At 34.2% G+C, this 17,747-nt stretch overlaps 1 protein-coding gene across 1 annotated transcript in view; it reads right to left on the bottom strand.

The window, feature by feature from the left end:
• LOC127835511 (neurogenic locus notch homolog protein 2-like) overlaps positions 1 to 17,747 on the bottom strand; it is a 128,583-nt gene that overhangs the window by 67,025 nt on the left and 43,811 nt on the right. The window contains exons 18-28 of the mRNA XM_052361951.1: positions 15,236 to 15,306; positions 14,777 to 14,899; positions 14,340 to 14,431; positions 11,603 to 11,725; positions 11,063 to 11,322; positions 9,166 to 9,279; positions 5,852 to 5,940; positions 5,657 to 5,713; positions 5,349 to 5,433; positions 5,126 to 5,226; positions 4,828 to 4,896 (exon numbers count right to left, since the gene is read on the bottom strand). Coding sequence (XP_052217911.1) covers positions 4,828 to 4,896; positions 5,126 to 5,226; positions 5,349 to 5,433; positions 5,657 to 5,713; positions 5,852 to 5,940; positions 9,166 to 9,279; positions 11,063 to 11,322; positions 11,603 to 11,725; positions 14,340 to 14,431; positions 14,777 to 14,899; positions 15,236 to 15,306 — 1,184 coding nt within the window. The remainder of the gene's footprint in view (positions 1 to 4,827; positions 4,897 to 5,125; positions 5,227 to 5,348; positions 5,434 to 5,656; positions 5,714 to 5,851; positions 5,941 to 9,165; positions 9,280 to 11,062; positions 11,323 to 11,602; positions 11,726 to 14,339; positions 14,432 to 14,776; positions 14,900 to 15,235; positions 15,307 to 17,747) is intronic.

Here is a 17,747-nt window from a genome sequence, read left to right as displayed (position 1 = left end):
AAAATAAACTTCGGTTCTGGTCTGCGATTTGTTCTTCTTGGCATGTGCAATAAGCAAAGTTATGCGTATTATTTGTTGAAAAATAAGTATTGTGTCTAATTTATTACCATGGCCTTTCCGTTGTTTTGTTCGAATGTACATCACATACGCGTTCGTCTGTTCTTAATTAGTTACAACTTATATGCTGAATTCAGTCTTATCGCGCAAGAAGAGCGTGGTTGTCTTACACTCGTTCCTTATTGCTGCAAATAGTGTGTGCTCGTTTTTAACAATACATACTTTATCTAACAATTTGACATTATCTTTATAGTTTTTGTATTAGGGCATCGCAACTTTCTTTTTATGTTTATATACTTTCTATATATATTAAGAGCTAAAACAAGTACATACAAGATAGAATTTATATATTTAAACTCAGGGTTGTCCATGATTTGAATATTCAGGAACATGTTTACAACTGATACGTAAATTCTGAAACATGTCTTCCCCTGTGCTAAAGGACCCTGGGGGGACAGCCTGCATGTGAACCCAGGGTCGTGGCCAGAGTTTGTCTCAAGTGGCACGATGTTTACAAGATAAGTACCGGACTACTTCTTGCAGGCTCAAGTGACCTACATATGCACCGAAGCGGAACTATATGGATAAGTTTTAAAGACGGTCAAACAATGATAATTTCTGGTAAAGACAGGGATTAAGAGTGAGATGTCGTTCGCATGTAAAACCTTCGGACGACGGACGGAATGACGACTTAGGGCATACAGTCATGATGACCTATACCAGCGCTAAACTGACGACGACCATGCATCATTTATTTAAACTTAATGATCAAATAGAAACTGGTATATACATCAGAAAAATGATGTTTTAATACTTAAATAATACTTTAAAAAGGTAAAGAACAGACAGAACATGTGTACTTAGATATCACATTCTAATTTTCTTTTTTAATTATAATTCTTTGTGGAGCTTAACAAGACAGACGGTAAGGCGCAACGTGATAAAGTGTATGTTCTTTAAATCCTTATGAAACTGTTTATTCTCATTCGTTTAACTGTTATAACCATGACGATCATGTGTCATTCCGGCCTTATTGTGTTATTTACATGATAAATTTACAATTTCTTGAATAAGCTACCTATCTATTTCTTTATAAGCACAAATGTAACGGTGTTATTAAATGCACTAAGCGAGAAGGCGCGTTGGTTTAACGTTTGGTTCTTTAAAAAAATCGAACATTTTCGCTGAATACAGTGACAGTTCTTGGAATAGAAAGTCACCGCCCTGTTAAATAGTTTCTGGTGTAAATCCAATTTCGAATATTCATTTACATGGAACTATGCACGGGTTATTCTCGTAATATTTTAAAGATTATTTATTTAGGAGCTTAGACTAAAACGCACAAATAGACGGTACAGTCGATATGTTTGTTAAATGCCTATATACATTGACGGCAATTTAAATATATCTAGATTCGTTATAACCTCTATTATCGTTATACATCGATCAAAATATCCCTTTTTTACGGAGAAAATATTAAACTTTCCACACAAATGTGGCAGTTATACTCGATTGATTATCTCTTAGAAAAAAATAATGCCAAAACATTTTGCGATACGCAGGTACAGTAGGAAACGAAGAGTGATCACTCACCTCTAAGATATGCACGGTATTAAAGCGAGTATACGGGAGTGTAATATCAAAATATTATTTTCTCAACGTTGAAATACTATATGACTATGAAATCGGAATGTTAAAAAAATATATAACCTATCTTATAGTCCTAACTTTATTCCAATAGTGCTTACTTAAAAAACAAAATTCAAACAACAAATTCAAGTACAAATACCGACACGTTTACTCGTATTTAGTTTAAATATATTTTATTCAAACAAATAAATATCATTTATACATACAATATCATACAACATTAAACATATATTCAACTTTGAAAAGGATTTGAACGGAAGACAAAGTCTTATAGTGTTCTTCTCCCTTGGTATATAAAGAGTTGCATGTTATTGGACATAATTGGTTATATAAGACAAAATTAACAGTATGGTTAGACATAGAAGCTCAAATTATGGAGTTTCATTAACACAATACAAATAATAAGTTGAGTTTTTTTTTAAATTGAAGATGATAAAGATGAAAGTTAGGAAAGAAAAGAAAGGAGACCGTTAAGGAGGTTAGTTTGGTCTAAAGTGAAAAAGAGAAGGAGTTTGTGAGTCGTTCTGTAGCATATTAGGTATCAAATCGCTTGCTTTTTATAATAAATTTGTGAACTGCATCAGCTATTTTAGTATTGGTTATGTAGTTCCTAGTTTCGTCTCCATATAGAATAGTTTCAACGCATGGGACAGAATAATTGGATATTGTGTTAAGAAGTTCACCGCGAATATGTATATACTGAATGCATTCAAGAAAGTAGTGTGACGTAGTTTCATGAAGTCCACAGAGACAAACAGGAGATGTAATTATGTTGCGTCTAAAGAGATGATCATTTAAGGCGCTACATTTTGTTCTTAAGCGCGTATGTAACAATTGAGAGCGTCTATCGCCATATGAAAATAAAGGATTAGAAGTCGGTCGATCAATGTTAATAAGTCTTTTGAAGGAATTGAGCGTTTCGGCATGTTTTATGTCGTCGGGAAGATTATTCCATTCAGAAACAGTAGATGGTAGGAAAGAACTTGAATAGAGTGATGTTCGGGCTTGAATTGTTTGTAGATGTGATGCATTTCTTAGAGAGTAATTGTTACGTGAACCAACTGTTGGAGGCAAGAGGCATTGAATGTAGTTTGGGACATTGGTGGAATTCATTTTATACATTATATCAATTTGTGTTTGCGTCTACGTTGGCTGATGGTTTCCCACCCTAGCTCATTTAAAAGGTCTTCTAAAGAGACTAATCGCGTGCATCCAGATGTAATTCGCGCGGCTTCATTATGGATTTTTTCAAGTTCATCTTTTTCATATTGTGTACAATTATCAAAAACAGTGTTTGAATAATCAAGAATAGGTCTTATAAAAGCAAAGTATATTTTCTCGAGCGTTTTTCTATCAAGAATTGTTTTAAGTCGACGCATTATATGGACTCGTTTCCATGCTTTTTCCTTTACATACGATATATGTGCATGCCAAGTACAGTCATTAGACATAAATACTCCTAAGTGTTTATGGACATCAACAATCGGTATATTAACATTCTGCATAGTCATACTCGTATTTGATGCAGAACCAACAATGGTATATATGTGTCTTTTCAACATATCTGCACACAAAAGTGGACTAATAGTGAACTGATCTTGTGGACATGAAGTTTTCGACTTTACAACACATTCTTTATTCTTCAACGTTTTATCTAAATTCAAATGTCTCATTCAAATTGTTTATACTCGCTTTATATCACAATATCACCGTTATCAAAAGTACAAGTACAAACATAATAATAACTTCAAATCTTAAGGCTCATGTGGTAAAATCTTTCAAAGAATTATAAAAAAAGCTAATATCAATGTTTTGCTAAGCATTATAAAGTTTCGACCTGTGTGTAACGCAATAATAAAAAAAATAATTTATAAAACAATAATATTGTCTATTTATAAAAACCGCTCGATACCAATTGTCACCCTGAGTATGAATATGCTATATTATAATATCAGAAGTATGCACGAAGTTGTTTTGTAATAAGTGTGAATTTGATGATAGGCATCAAGTTAAAGGGAAAATATATAATATAAGTATGTGAGACAACAGTTTTTGCTGTATATTTAATTTTCATATGCACGTTTGCACATTGTAAACGCACTCTCAATACAGATTCGCAATTCTTTTGCAAGGTGATCGTCTTGTCAGCCTGAAATAAACTATCAACATATATTATTGCGGTATACATAATTTAACAACGGACAAATACCTAACATTTACGAATATTACAATAAAATGAACATAAACATATATACACAGCGGGCATATAATAACGTTCAATCAATCGTTTCTTTTTTTATTTCACACGAACTATTTTCCATATTATTATAAAAAAAATCTTTCTCCTTTTCGAGTCAATTTATATTTACAATTGATGAGCAACAAAGGATGTTGTCTCCGTGCGCTGTTCTTTTCTTGTAATGCATTTGTTGCCTTCAATATGATTATTACACACAGGACATTCTCTTGCAACATTAACTTTATCACTGTTCATACTATCTCCAATGTAATTTAGAAGCTCCAAATCAATAATTACTTGTTAAACTGGATGTTTGTTCGCATTACATGTTGGTAGGCTATCAGATTGTAAAAAAACTGTAGTGCTGAATAGTTTTGTTTTGTTAGTGTTGCATAAACTAATAAGCTCTTATAATCTAAAGGAATGTGTATAGCGAATTTCTTTCCTATAATATCATCTACAGAGCTGACCTATCCGATGTATAAACAATGTTTCCTAGGAAAATATGGTTGGTTACCAATTATGAGTATGGACTGATGGTGTGTGCAATTTGTGTTGCAAAAGTCTTGATCACAACACGATTTGCAACGTGGCAAAGATCGCAGAACTACCGTTCCCAATAGCGCTGCACTGAAAATTCATTAAGTATAAAGCAAGTAAAAGTGTGTAATAACTCTATAATAGTCTAGTTATTATATTTCAATCAATTGGTTTTGTTTTAAAATATTACACACTTGGCACTTATCATTATGAATTTTATAAATGTGTTAATTTAAAACCAAAATACATATTTGCAATACGCGATCCGCATGGGATGTTTATAAACATCAATTTAAAATATCAGTATGAATTAATGTTTTATTATAAGTACACCGACATACCGGTGTATCCACACACCCAATCTTGAAGTGTGTGAGATTCAGCCATTCGAATTCCTCGATACTGCATGTCTAGAAAATGAGAAGTTTGTATAAGAAAAGCAAAATGCTATTAAATCTTGCTATTGTTTAACAGTTTTTAAATGTGTGCATCAGGTAGTTATTGTGAACACTTACAATGAGAAACCGATGTTACAATTAACGTGTTTAATATATAAATCAATGTTAAAAAAATATTTTAAACAATAAATTAGTCGTTCACAATTTAACCTGAACTTACTATACTCGTATTTAAACAAACCTCGTGTTGATTACATGGTCTTATGGACGTGCATTGTTGAATGGTTCGAACGTGATTGCAGTCATAGCACAGTGGGCCCCGCTCGTTTCTTGCAACTAAACCTATACAGATATTTAACAAAATTAATTATGGCATACGCATACGTGATAACGACTCTTATTAAATTATTACATGCATAACTCAATTACGTTTGTGTATGTATACGAGTTAAAATGGCGTTCACCTTCATCGCCACATCCACGTCCATTGCAGTAGTCGTTATTGCAACATTCTGCACAATGTCTTGAACTGGGATATGTCGTACAAATCTGAATCAATATTATTATAATATAAATACATGCATGTAATTTAAATATAATATTTACTATAAACATTTGTAACAGCTGAAATGTAGTAAACATACATTTAATGAAAAAGCGCCAGTAGGGGAGAACTATATTAAGCAACAATACATGTAGGTTATACAATTTCCATTTGAATCCATATAGTATGTTTTATAAATACATTACATAACGTATATAATTTAGTTACCGAACTATTGGCACATCCCGATCTGTACTTGGCATAAGTTCGCTCAACCACACACACCTGATAAAATATGTATTTCTTAATCTAAATATAGATACATAAAATACAACAATATCCATCAAGCGTTGTTTAAAATGAAGTAAAATTAACTTTTGTTCACACCGCCATTAATTAAAGATAAAAACTCAATCGTCTCACCTCCCCTACGCCACATCTCCGAACTGTATCACAGAGTGCAAGATCAGACATGTCTTCACAACTGTAGCACATCAACTGTTTATTGGAGTCTGAAATTGTTAATATACGCAATAAAGGCGAGATCACAAAAACTCAAACACATAAACACGCTAAAACATACAAGTTATTTACAATATTGTGATAGTTTTATTAACAGTATGTATTGTTTTTTTTTATTTACGAGAATTACCTTTAAATATTACGAATATTGTCAATGTTTATAAATAACTTATGTGTTTCCATATTTAGGATAATATAAAGTATTACCTAATGTTACTGCAAATATTATTTGATAAAACACATACCTCTTAGTATATGCTGAATGGATGACTTGATATAAGTACTTAACAAGTATAGCATAATTGAGTTAGATCAAAGTTTACTACCTAACGATGTGCATACAAGAGGTCATAATATTGTTTTTCAGCTCCTCCCCTACCTCTGCCGTTTTAGCCAGGATAAAACCTAATATGCAGGTTAGGAAAATTGCCATGAAACAATTATATTTTATGTTATAATAACAATAGATATGTGTTTCTGATAAGAAATTACATACAGTTTATGACTGTAAACCCATGTCACATACACATACATAAGAAACAATATTAGGTATGCATGTTCCAGAATATAAGCGTGGACCTCTCATACATTCGTCAACATCTGAATTGTAAACAAAAACGATTTACGACCAAACAAAATATGAAAAAAGAAGATTTATTCCTTAAATCTGCCGACGGATAAAGACATTAAATCAATTGCGCAACTTTGAGACCGGAAGACGAACCCGTGCGTTGTGTAAAACACGTTTTTATTCCCCCGATTATTTGTGGAGAATAGCTTCGAGTAACATATCCCGAATGTTCAAATTTGTTACCTGAGATCTGTATCTCCAAACCGTGAGATCGAAGTCAAATACCACTATAAGACTGTTCATTTTTACCTATTGTCAACGGATAGTAATCATCTAATCAACTCAAGCTGTTCAAATGGTCCCGACAAAGAAGCAAATGTGCCTTGGTAATGTAAAACATTCAACATTGTTTGCAACGAGAGATATATTGGCGCCATTGCCGATATTAAATTTGACACATTCATCATGTGCTATAGGGATAAGTTTTCACAATTATTTTAGCAGAATCTGTTTCTTAAGAGAAAATATCAACCACGTTAAGCGTTCGTTTATCGTTCCCGAAAAGTAGTGCCTAGAGTGTGATCCGACGTTTTGGAACCTTAACAAATATCTTACAGAGTCAACATTTGTAAAATTCGTCCATAAACATTGTACCAAAGCCATGCACAAGCAGTTGTTATTTTATGAAAGTTTTCCCATAATCACGCTTCAGGTCGTTATTCCCTCTTCCAAAATTGTGTAAGAAGAATCATAATTTTTGAAATTGTTCATGAAGTTTGATAAAAATTTCGCATGCACGATTTCATATCATGAGAAAAGTTCCTGAAAGTTTGAATGGTGAACATCTAAAAATATAAGAGAACGCAATCGGAAAGCGATGACTATACTGATTGACAGACCAACCGACAACAGACAGACAAGCAGAAAAACAGACGAACCTACGTCCTTGGTTATTCCAGTAAATACCATTGAATTCGTTAAGGGGTAAACTAATTTGCTTGAAGTGTATATACATAAACATGATGTTATAGAATGTCTCGGCTGAAAAATGGACATTTACCCACCTTGCAATGTTTAATGCTGGACGATAAAATTTCGCATGAACAGTTTCATATCATAAGGAACAATACAAGGTTGAATGTAGCACGTTGAAACGTATAGGGGAACGCTTGCGGATAGGTTTGTATCCATGAACAAACAGACGAACGGAAAGACAGACATTATAGTGATTTCTGCTGTATGCCCCGTTTGATTTTTGACGGGGTATAACTATTATCTCGCGATGAAACAAAACGTGTGATGATTGACCATGCTGTTTCATATATACAAAAATATTTCAAAATCCTTGCCAACGAATCACGATGGGCATATAAATAGTATCGTGTCATAACTAGTGGTGTTACAAATATGTTACGAGCGTGAGCGATACAAAATAATTCAAATGAATCCTCATCTGCATGTTTCGTATTCAATTTAGCAACAACGCATTAGTGTTAACATAATTTCAATAAAACATAAATAATATGTAGTTTTATTTCGATCCACGTTGGAAACACTGACTTTATCTGCATAAGTAAAGAACGAACACTCATCGTATCTCCGGTATTTAAATACATCATAATTTTCTATTGACTGCTTACAGAATAATGGTTACAACATGTGCTCAATAAAAATTGAACAGAGACAGTACCAGGTAGATGTTTTAACCGAAAATAATTCAGAAAAAGTTACACAATTTATAGGTGGGTCGTCATATGTTTCTGCATCCTTCCATTTACGCCCGAAATAAGATGGAGCTCCAAATTCCAATGTTAAGCCCTTATCGGTAGTTCTTTCAAACCAGTTCATAATATTAAGATTCAAGTATCATTCGACTGGTACCGTTTTCGTGAAATGTTGGATGTTGAGAAAGGTGAACAAATCTTGCTTACTGGTTTGACAGTCCTATCCACTGAAACCAGCCGAACATGTACAAGTGTAACGATTAACACCATCTGAACACGTACCACCGTGACGGCATGGGGACGATGCGCATTCTTCAAGATTTGCAAAAGAGGTAATATTCCAGTAAAATTGATGTCAAGGGTAACAGTTTGATTTGGAATTGAATTTCAATTCGACGATATATATGTCGCCTTTTATGATTTCTACCCCGCAAGAGTATTACGTGCTTGCCTGGACTCTATTCTGCATACACGTTTTTTTTCAGCGAAACATATACACACGCAATTTTTTATTTCGAGTAACTCGGGACAGAGAGGCATTGAATATATAAAGGTCAGTAGCCACCACTTGCAGAGTTTTATTTCAAACAAAAGTTGCATGCGTCATTAACGTTGAATGTGAACTAGGTCATTACATAAAAAATTACACCTGAGATAAGGCAGCCCGTTAGAAGGCGCACGGAATTAGAAATATGGCAACAAAAATAACAAAATTCAGAGGGATGTATGCATTTATTGTCTTCTTTTGGTCATTTTCTTTTTTAGTAAAAAAACTTTATCTAAAAGAAGAGGTAGTGATTTCTTCAAAACGTATCTCCTTTTCTACTATGATTCACTAGATATTGCGTGCGGGGGGGGGGGGGCAATGTCCGGATCATTTTATTGCATCTTGAAAATATTGAAAACAATATATTACTCACTGGTTTGACACTTCCTTCCACTGAACCCAGCTGGACATGTACAGGTGTAAGCGTTGACACCATCTGAACTCCTACCACCGTGCAGACATGGGGATGATGCGCATTCGTCAATATCTGAAAAAGAATTCTAGCTTAGATTTACATGTGCGCATGTATGGGTGTTGACATTACAAGTGTATATTCATACCTTATTACCTAGGTCAGTAGTTGAAGAGTTCCCTTCCCCTTTTATGTACATTGGTTTCCACTGATTGCGTGACTTACGGGGAATGTTTATAACGTCATTAAACTACACGACGAAGCCAGTTTACGTGACAATAAAATGTTCATCCCTTTAACAGCTGTGTGATTGTTTAGTTTAGTTATTTAAAAAATTCATCTGTTAATAAAGGGCTATAACACTTTTAATATTAGAAACATCCCATTTATAAAATTCAGCTGCGCAACTTTACATTTTAGTGTACATTTTGTTAATTAAATGCATTCTTGCATCAATGAGTTTGGCGTTATGCTCACCACAAGTAAAAAAGGTTTTTGTCTGTATAAAAAAGGTGCCCTAAACATGGTTAATCCGAAAACATCCAGACAACAATATGAAGGGGCAAAAGTTTGCGTGTTAGTCAATATGTTTGTAAAGTAGTTGCAGCCATTATTTATGTATAGAAATATAATATGATTTTTTTATGTTCAGTCCCCTAGCAGAAACACAAATTACACAAGTTAAACTAGAAATATGTATTAATAACTGTTGCCCGTACAACACATATTTGGACAAAGCCACTATATTTTCTACTGCAGAACACAAGACAAAGAATAATGATTTAGCCAGTAACTTTTCCTTTGATTAACGATAACTTAGACCTTTGGTAATTCACATGTGAAAGTTTGAGCGAGATTCTAACAGAAGTTAAAGATGAGTTAAAAACTACATTTTGGGACTATATATTATATAGTGGAAAATGGCCATAATTCTGCCCAAAATGGCCTCAGCTAAAATTTCGTTCTTACCGATCATGTTACATTACGACTATTCCAATGTGATTTTTTGGCGAGATCCACCCAGTAATTAAAGAGAAGTTGAAACACACAATTGTTTGACTGGATACTAAATAATGGGAAATCAGACAAAGGGCAATAATTTTGTCAAACATCGTCGCAGACTAAATTGCTTCTTTAGGGCTATTCAATCCCTTGAGTGGGAGTGAGGCCCATCCAATTGTTAAAGAAAAGCTGAAAACGCAAGTTTCATGTGAATATGGACCGTGCTCTGTGAAAACGGGGTTAAATGCATGTGCGTCAAGTGTCGTTAGATAGGCCTGTGCAGTCCACACAGGATAACAAGGGACGACACTTCGCGCTTTTATAATATTGATCATTTACAGAAAGTCTCTATTTAGAAAAATCCAGTTTAGGAGACAAGTGTCGTCCCTGATGGCCTGTGCGGATTGCACAAGTTAATCTGGGACGACACTTGACGCATATACATTTAACTCCATTTTCACAGTCTGAGCACGGCTTATATATATATATATATATATATATATATATATATATATATATATATATATATATATATATATATATATATATATATATATATATAATGAAAACAAAAATAGCATTATTTCAGTCCTGATTCCTTTCTTTACGATCATCGAAACATAAAGGTTATATCCAAATCGCAATTGTGAGCGCGATCCATCTATTAGATTCGGAGATTTTCAAAACACAAACTTCGCGACTTACGAATATACAAACGTACGGAAAAATGGAATGATTATTCATTTTGTATCGTGGGCATACACATGTATTATTTTATAAAAAGGTCTAAAGATCAGGTAAAAACGAAAATATTCGTAACAAAATATGAAGGTGCACGAGTTCAGATGATACTAACCACCAGAAAATGGTCCAAAACTCGTCAAGAGGTCTATTTCACACGTTGAACCAGTCCAGTTCTGTGTACATGCGCAGTGGAAAGAACCAATAGTATTTTTACATGTCCCGTTGTTCAAGCATGGCTCTTTCAAACATTCGTCTATATCTGTCGCGCAGTTAAGACCATTGTCTGTGGTGTACCACCCTTCGTCGCATACACAGGTGTAATTGCCCATATTATTCTTGCATAGCTGGTTGTGGCCGCATATAAAAAGCGATCTGAATTAAAGACAGGTAGCGAAAATACTCGGACTGGCCTAGTTTCGTTAAAACAGAAAGACGATAAAAAAAAACGAAACAAATGAAAGCTCATGTTATTTCTGAGTGTGTTTTAAGTCACACAATTAATTATGTGAGGACATGAAAATAGTAATGTACTATAAATATTGTCCGACGTAGTGTTCAATTTAAAGTATCGCATGCTATATAATAACCATATATATTTCCGTCATAAAACACTTACATCGGAATTTCCAATTCACTATTCAATTACACTTACGTATCTTTGCATTCGTCAATGTCGGTTGTACATCTTGGTAAAGTCCATCCCGGCATACATTGTAGTGGATCTCCCGTTTCATTTTCACAGTGATCACCAAACCATCCTTGGAGGCATTCACAACTGTTATCACAAAATATATTTCAGTATTCGTAACAATTATATTATTGTTTTTAAGCTATCGAAGCTGGAGGTGTTTATGCGAATGCTAAGCTTCAGGCGATCAGTCCGTTTTTCCGTGTGTCCGCCATATGCTCATTACCGCTCCATGTCTCATTCGCTTATATTGGCCTTCATAAGTGTTCCTATGTTCAGGTCTTTCAGACGATATGGCAATGACAAAAGTTTGGAACTACAGGTCAAAGTCACGGTCATACTTGAAAGTCAATTATTTGAACCGTACTATTCGTGGCCACTTCAAATTTTATAAACATCTACCACAAACAGGATATTGACTACAATTTTCTACTGTTAAAATCACTGAGACGATGGACAGAACAGTTAAGACAGTCGCGCTGACTCATGGGCATAGTGCAACTTAAAAGGAATATGCTAGAGCCTCTATTTTTATGTCCGTCTGATATCTTATATAGATGTTTAAGATGTTAAAGACTCAAATGAAACTTTACTTATATATATCGCACATAAATTTTCTTAGGATATTAAACCCGAAACTAGGTCAATGTCACATTTTAAAGTTTTAAGTTTGGGTCTGTATTTTCAATTTCTGTCTATTTCTCCTTTGGCTTGTACGAAATTTGCTTTACGTGTTTCACACGCAGAGGCAATTTTCAAGAGGCATCATGCAGTCAGGCAAATGGTTAATGTCATACGTGTCGGTCTTAATGATTACGGCGGAGTTTTGAATCGTATAGGTCACTGATCAATTGTAACGCGTTTGCGTTCCAAATAATGGCCATACAGGGTTCGCAAAAAGCGCTTTTGGTCTCCATTACAATTGTTTTATTATCAAAATCACACAGATCTTAGTAAAAGTCCCAACTAGATAACTCATACTAGTTACTAGATAACTAGATACTAGTTACTACTCATGAGGTGGATGTCTATATGTGTGTATGTGTGTTAGTGGGGGGGGGGTAGAAGGTGGGGGTGATCGTGCTGATCGTTTGAACGTAAAGCTTTTTGTCTTTTAATTAGGATTGATTACGTTTTCAGTTAAATTAAACGAGCATTTATCTATTCACACTTTTTCTGTTTCGTCTCGTCCCGGTAAAAACACTTTTCATCAATGGTACAACAATATAAATTATTAAAATAGTTATATACAAAAGTTTGCATCGTAATGGTTGTTTGTATTGATAATACATACAAATCATTCATTGAAAAACATGAACTGTACCGCATCGCAGTATTTGGTGTGAATGTAGTAGCTTTTTGAATGTACCTTCAACTTTACATGTGCTTGTAGGACACGGATTCCTCCAAGTTCAACTTATTCTCAAAACTTAAAAATCGAAAACATTAACCAAACGCACAGGTCCAATAGTTAAAATGGTGGTAAATATGTTTGTATTTACTTATATACCTCTAGCAGAAATAATTTTAGAGTTACCTGCAGACGGATAAAAGGAATGACAGGCGTAAAGACAAGTGAATATCAATATTCCTCTCCCTGCTGTGAAAGTTGGACCATACAAACGGCGAAAATGATATACAATATAAAATTGACATCATATTAACAACTTAACGCATACATGCAAAAACAATAATTTCTCAATTTATTTTTTTGTGTAAAAATAAATAATTGTAACTCATTGTAATAAACATCGTGTTATAAATAATTGCTGTAAAATGCAATTAATTTACCATTAATTTTCAGAGTACATGGTCAAGTCTACAGCACAAGGAAACGGACTCGAGAGCGTTTATATAAGCCTTAGGCTTTTGATGCAATCAAGCTTAAATAAATAGGTTTAAACTAAAGTCTACAATACTCACATAAGTATTGAACATTTGATTTCGCTTTACCAATTCTTCATTTAAATTGAATTTACAAAGTCACTTTGTTCTTGTTTTATGAAGAAATTTAAATGGACAATTACACTCATCAAAATATAGGACTGCAAGATCGGATCGCCGTGGCGTAGTGGATATGGTGTCCGCCTAGCGATCGGGAGGTCATGGGTTCGAACCCCACTGGGAGCGTTCCTTTGATCTCCCCCAAAGACACCAAGTACTGGTTCTAGTCCCAGGAAACGGACTCGAGAGCGGTTATATAAGCCTACGGCTTTCGATGCAATCGAGCTAAAATAAATAGGTTTAAACTAAAATATAGGACTGTTTGATTGTGCGGAGGAAAAAGATTATTATGTTTCTGTTGCTGCTGCTGCTGCTGAATACGAGGAAGGGTGAAATAATGAGGAACAATGAGGGAAGTGGGATTAAGTTGATGCACTTTTGCATCTGACCTATATTATTATCGCTAACACTTAACATCAAATATAGTTGGGTCTGCAATACAAAAGTCAGTTCATGGGTTACCAAACACTGGGTTTCAACATCATAGTGCGCAACGAGGCGTTTAACACTGAAGTAGAGTTAAACCTAAAGTGCGCTTAATTTCTTGTATTTTTATTCATTTTGTTACGAAGTTATATCAAGGTCTATCTAGATTTTATGCAAAACTTTCAAGTATTGTTAATAATACTATAGGAAATACTTTTTAGGATCAACAATTGAGAATGATTATACGTTGTGTTATCGTGCGTGCCCTTACCTGAAGCTCCCTATTGTGTTGGTGCATGGTCCTCTGTTTCTACAAGGGTGTCCTCTTTTGCACTCATCAAAGTCAGATTCGCATCTAAGACCCTGAAAATTCACAAAAACAATCGTGACCAATTATGTACTAATATAACTTATAAACAGGTATATGTTAACATCAAATTATCACATGTATTTGCGGTGAATAGGTATATTTGATGTTGTTGTTTAAGTAACATGTTCTTAAATAAACATCATTTTAATTTATAATCAATGACGCTTACACTTTGTTTGAAGGTTTAATGCTCTAGAAATTTGTCACAAAATAATTTCCACAATGGCCCAGCGTTGAAGGTTTTCTTTAATAAAAACATCCCCGAGCGTGATTTACATATCCTACCTCACCCATAAGCCCTACGAAATAAAATGAAAAATGTTTTATGTTATACTAACATCGAAACCGATTTTGCACTGACAAGGGTTTGGATCTGTAAGATTGCACCTCAAGGTGTTTGGTCCATAACATGAGTTTCCACACGTTATATCAGGTTCTAAAATTGTTGTTGCAGCAGGATGCTATTAAAAGTAAATATAAATTGTACGGCACATGTGTTTATTGATAACAATGTTTGTGTAATAAATTCATTTTATTGCAAGAAAAGTACGAGGCCACATGCATTGTTAAATATATTTCAGAATTTGTTTTTGACAAATAAAACAAGAAATAACATTCATGTGAATACTTATGTATCGGCAAAGCATTTGAAGAAGAAAAATTATTGAGAAGTAAAAGTTGTGACTCCGAGAAATATTAAACCAAGAACAGTTAGACGGTTATGATTACATAAACATTCATAATCTCAGATATTTTAATTGCTTATTGCTAATTTACAACGTTCAAACAAAACTCACCCCGATGGAATCATGAACGATACTGTATATAAGCACTGCCGCACTAGCAAGGAAAAGCAACTGTCTCATTTCTGCCACAACATGCGGCCACTCGATTAGCTATTGAAGGTAGAGAAAAACGCGAAAGAAAATGAAATATCAGCTATTTAGGTTAAAAATCTCGGGTTCTCAAGTGGTCGTTATCTTAAACAAACTTTATGAACACTTTGGCCTCATCACGATTCGGCGTAGTTTAGTAGTTTTGAAATTGTTCGTTAATCTTTGATACTGTCGCGTTATCTTTGAAAGCAGAAGCATCGAATAAAAAACTAATATTTATACTGATTCCCTTTAATAAACGTGTCGATATGTGTTTGATAACCATTTTTAAATGCTCTTTGATCAAAAGAAGCTATTAAATCGAAACCAAAGCATACATGGACCACTAAAGCTCTGTCAAACAAGACAATTTTCTACTTTAAATTTTGATATTCGAATACACCATTTTTTGGTTATAAATTTAACGGTACTTTTATTTGTCTTCCCCTAATACTTCCGTTCAATCTCTCACATCTCCTTTCAATTTCTCACTTTTCCTTTCAATCTTTCACATTTCTTTTTGTTTAAGCAAATAGTTCACACATGTGTATTTTTGTGAGCTAAACATCAAGTTGTAAATCACATTTGTCTTGAATACTTTTATAGACTGGGTCTTGTTTTTTTCTCTCGCACTCTCACATATTTTAAGTATATAGCTTTTACCAATGTGATATAGTCTCTTGAGTTGCTGGAGAAAATCAGAGGAAAATCCTCACCCGTCAGTTTTGGTGACTTTTAATCACATTTACATTGGCAGCTGCTTTGTTCGTAAAACAAGATTGAAACATGTGGTATCAAGGGAGAAAAATACGTAAATGGTATTGAATTAGTGCTTGGAGTAATCGCTCTTATAAAATGTCAAGACGATTGTAATATTGCTTGTATTATCCTAATCAGGATGCAGAATCAACGGGGTTTTCAGCGGTTTACACACGGGCTAGACAGAATGTAATTCTAGCGTTTTAGAACTTTTTTTGCAAATATTTCAAGTTCTTGAAATACATTTGCAAACATCTTTAGTGCATAAAATACAGGTTTTCTTGCAGTTTGTGTCGATGTCTTTAGGTATAATAATAAATCCTTGAATACGTCTGGAATCGTTTACAAAATTTCACGTTCCGTGAAACATAACCGTTTAGTACAAAACGAATTTTGAACAAGAACACCGGCATATAAAATAAAGTAAAGCTTACGTATTTTACATTGCCATAAGCAGCCTTAAAACAGAAAGTCTCTTCTTAGCAAAAATTCAGTTTAGGCGTAATGTGTCGTCCCTGATAGCCAGTGCAGACTGCACAGGCTAATCCGAGCACGATCCATCTATTAGATATGGAGATTTTCAACACACGAACTTAGCGACGTACGAATTGATGTACGGACGGACAAATGGAATGATTAATGTCTTTTTGTATGCTGGGCATACAAATGTATTGTATGCGGGGCATACAAATGTATTATTTGATAAAGGGTCTGTAAATCATGTAAAAACGAAAATGTTCGAACCAAAATGTCTAGGTGAACGAGTTGAGAGGCTGGATAATGTTTTTTACTTTAATCTGTAATAATTTCATTAACGCGCGAAATAACATCAAACGAACGAACGGAAGCACGTTCACTTAAGCCTTATAGACATAATTGAGCTGCCCATGGCGACCATGTCTTAAAGGGTACCGGAATCATTTACGCATTCAGCCGAGATATTACAAGAATAATGGTTAGCGGCAAGTTGCATACAGATAAAACAGACAAAATGGGACTGCTAATGTGTTCACAAGTTTGCACTAATTGTCAGCAGATATTTTATTACATATTGTCTGAGCAAGTTTTATGAAGATAGAACCCCATATGTGACTTCAATATTGCTAACAAGGTTCCACTATACCCATATATGAAGAACTGCGCCCCTGGCGGAAAAGATTTTCAAAAACCTGGAACAATTTTCAATCTCGGACCAGATATCAAAAAGACATATGTTCTAGGTTAGCATGAAGATTGGATAAACATTGTTCCGTTATGAGTGTTCTTAAGGTTTCACATTAAAAATATCATGAAAACTGCCCATTCATTTGCGGGATTTTTTTTCAAAAGGCAGGACATTTTTCAAAATCGGCGATGTTTTATTTTAAGATAACAAATACTATGCGTATGTTTCATACAGGACAAAATTTATTTAGTGGTCAGAAGGTTTAATCATAGTCTTATACGATATACCATTCCATCCGCTGGCTAACATGTTTGTCAACCATAATTACAATGATATTGCTGTTAAAGGGATGAACATCTTACACGGCATGTAAACTTGCTTCGTCGTGTAGTGTCATGACGTTGTAAACATTCCCCGTTAGTCACGCAATCAGTGGACACCAATTTGAATGCCCTTTATGCGTCGATGATCGTAAAGAAAGGAATTTAGACTGAATAAATGATCTTTGTG

The sequence above is a fragment of the Dreissena polymorpha genome, chromosome 6, assembly GCF_020536995.1.
Source record: "Dreissena polymorpha isolate Duluth1 chromosome 6, UMN_Dpol_1.0, whole genome shotgun sequence".
In the NCBI taxonomy this organism is placed as follows: domain Eukaryota; kingdom Metazoa; phylum Mollusca; class Bivalvia; order Myida; family Dreissenidae; genus Dreissena; species Dreissena polymorpha.
This window is presented reverse-complemented; position numbering and strand designations above follow the sequence as displayed.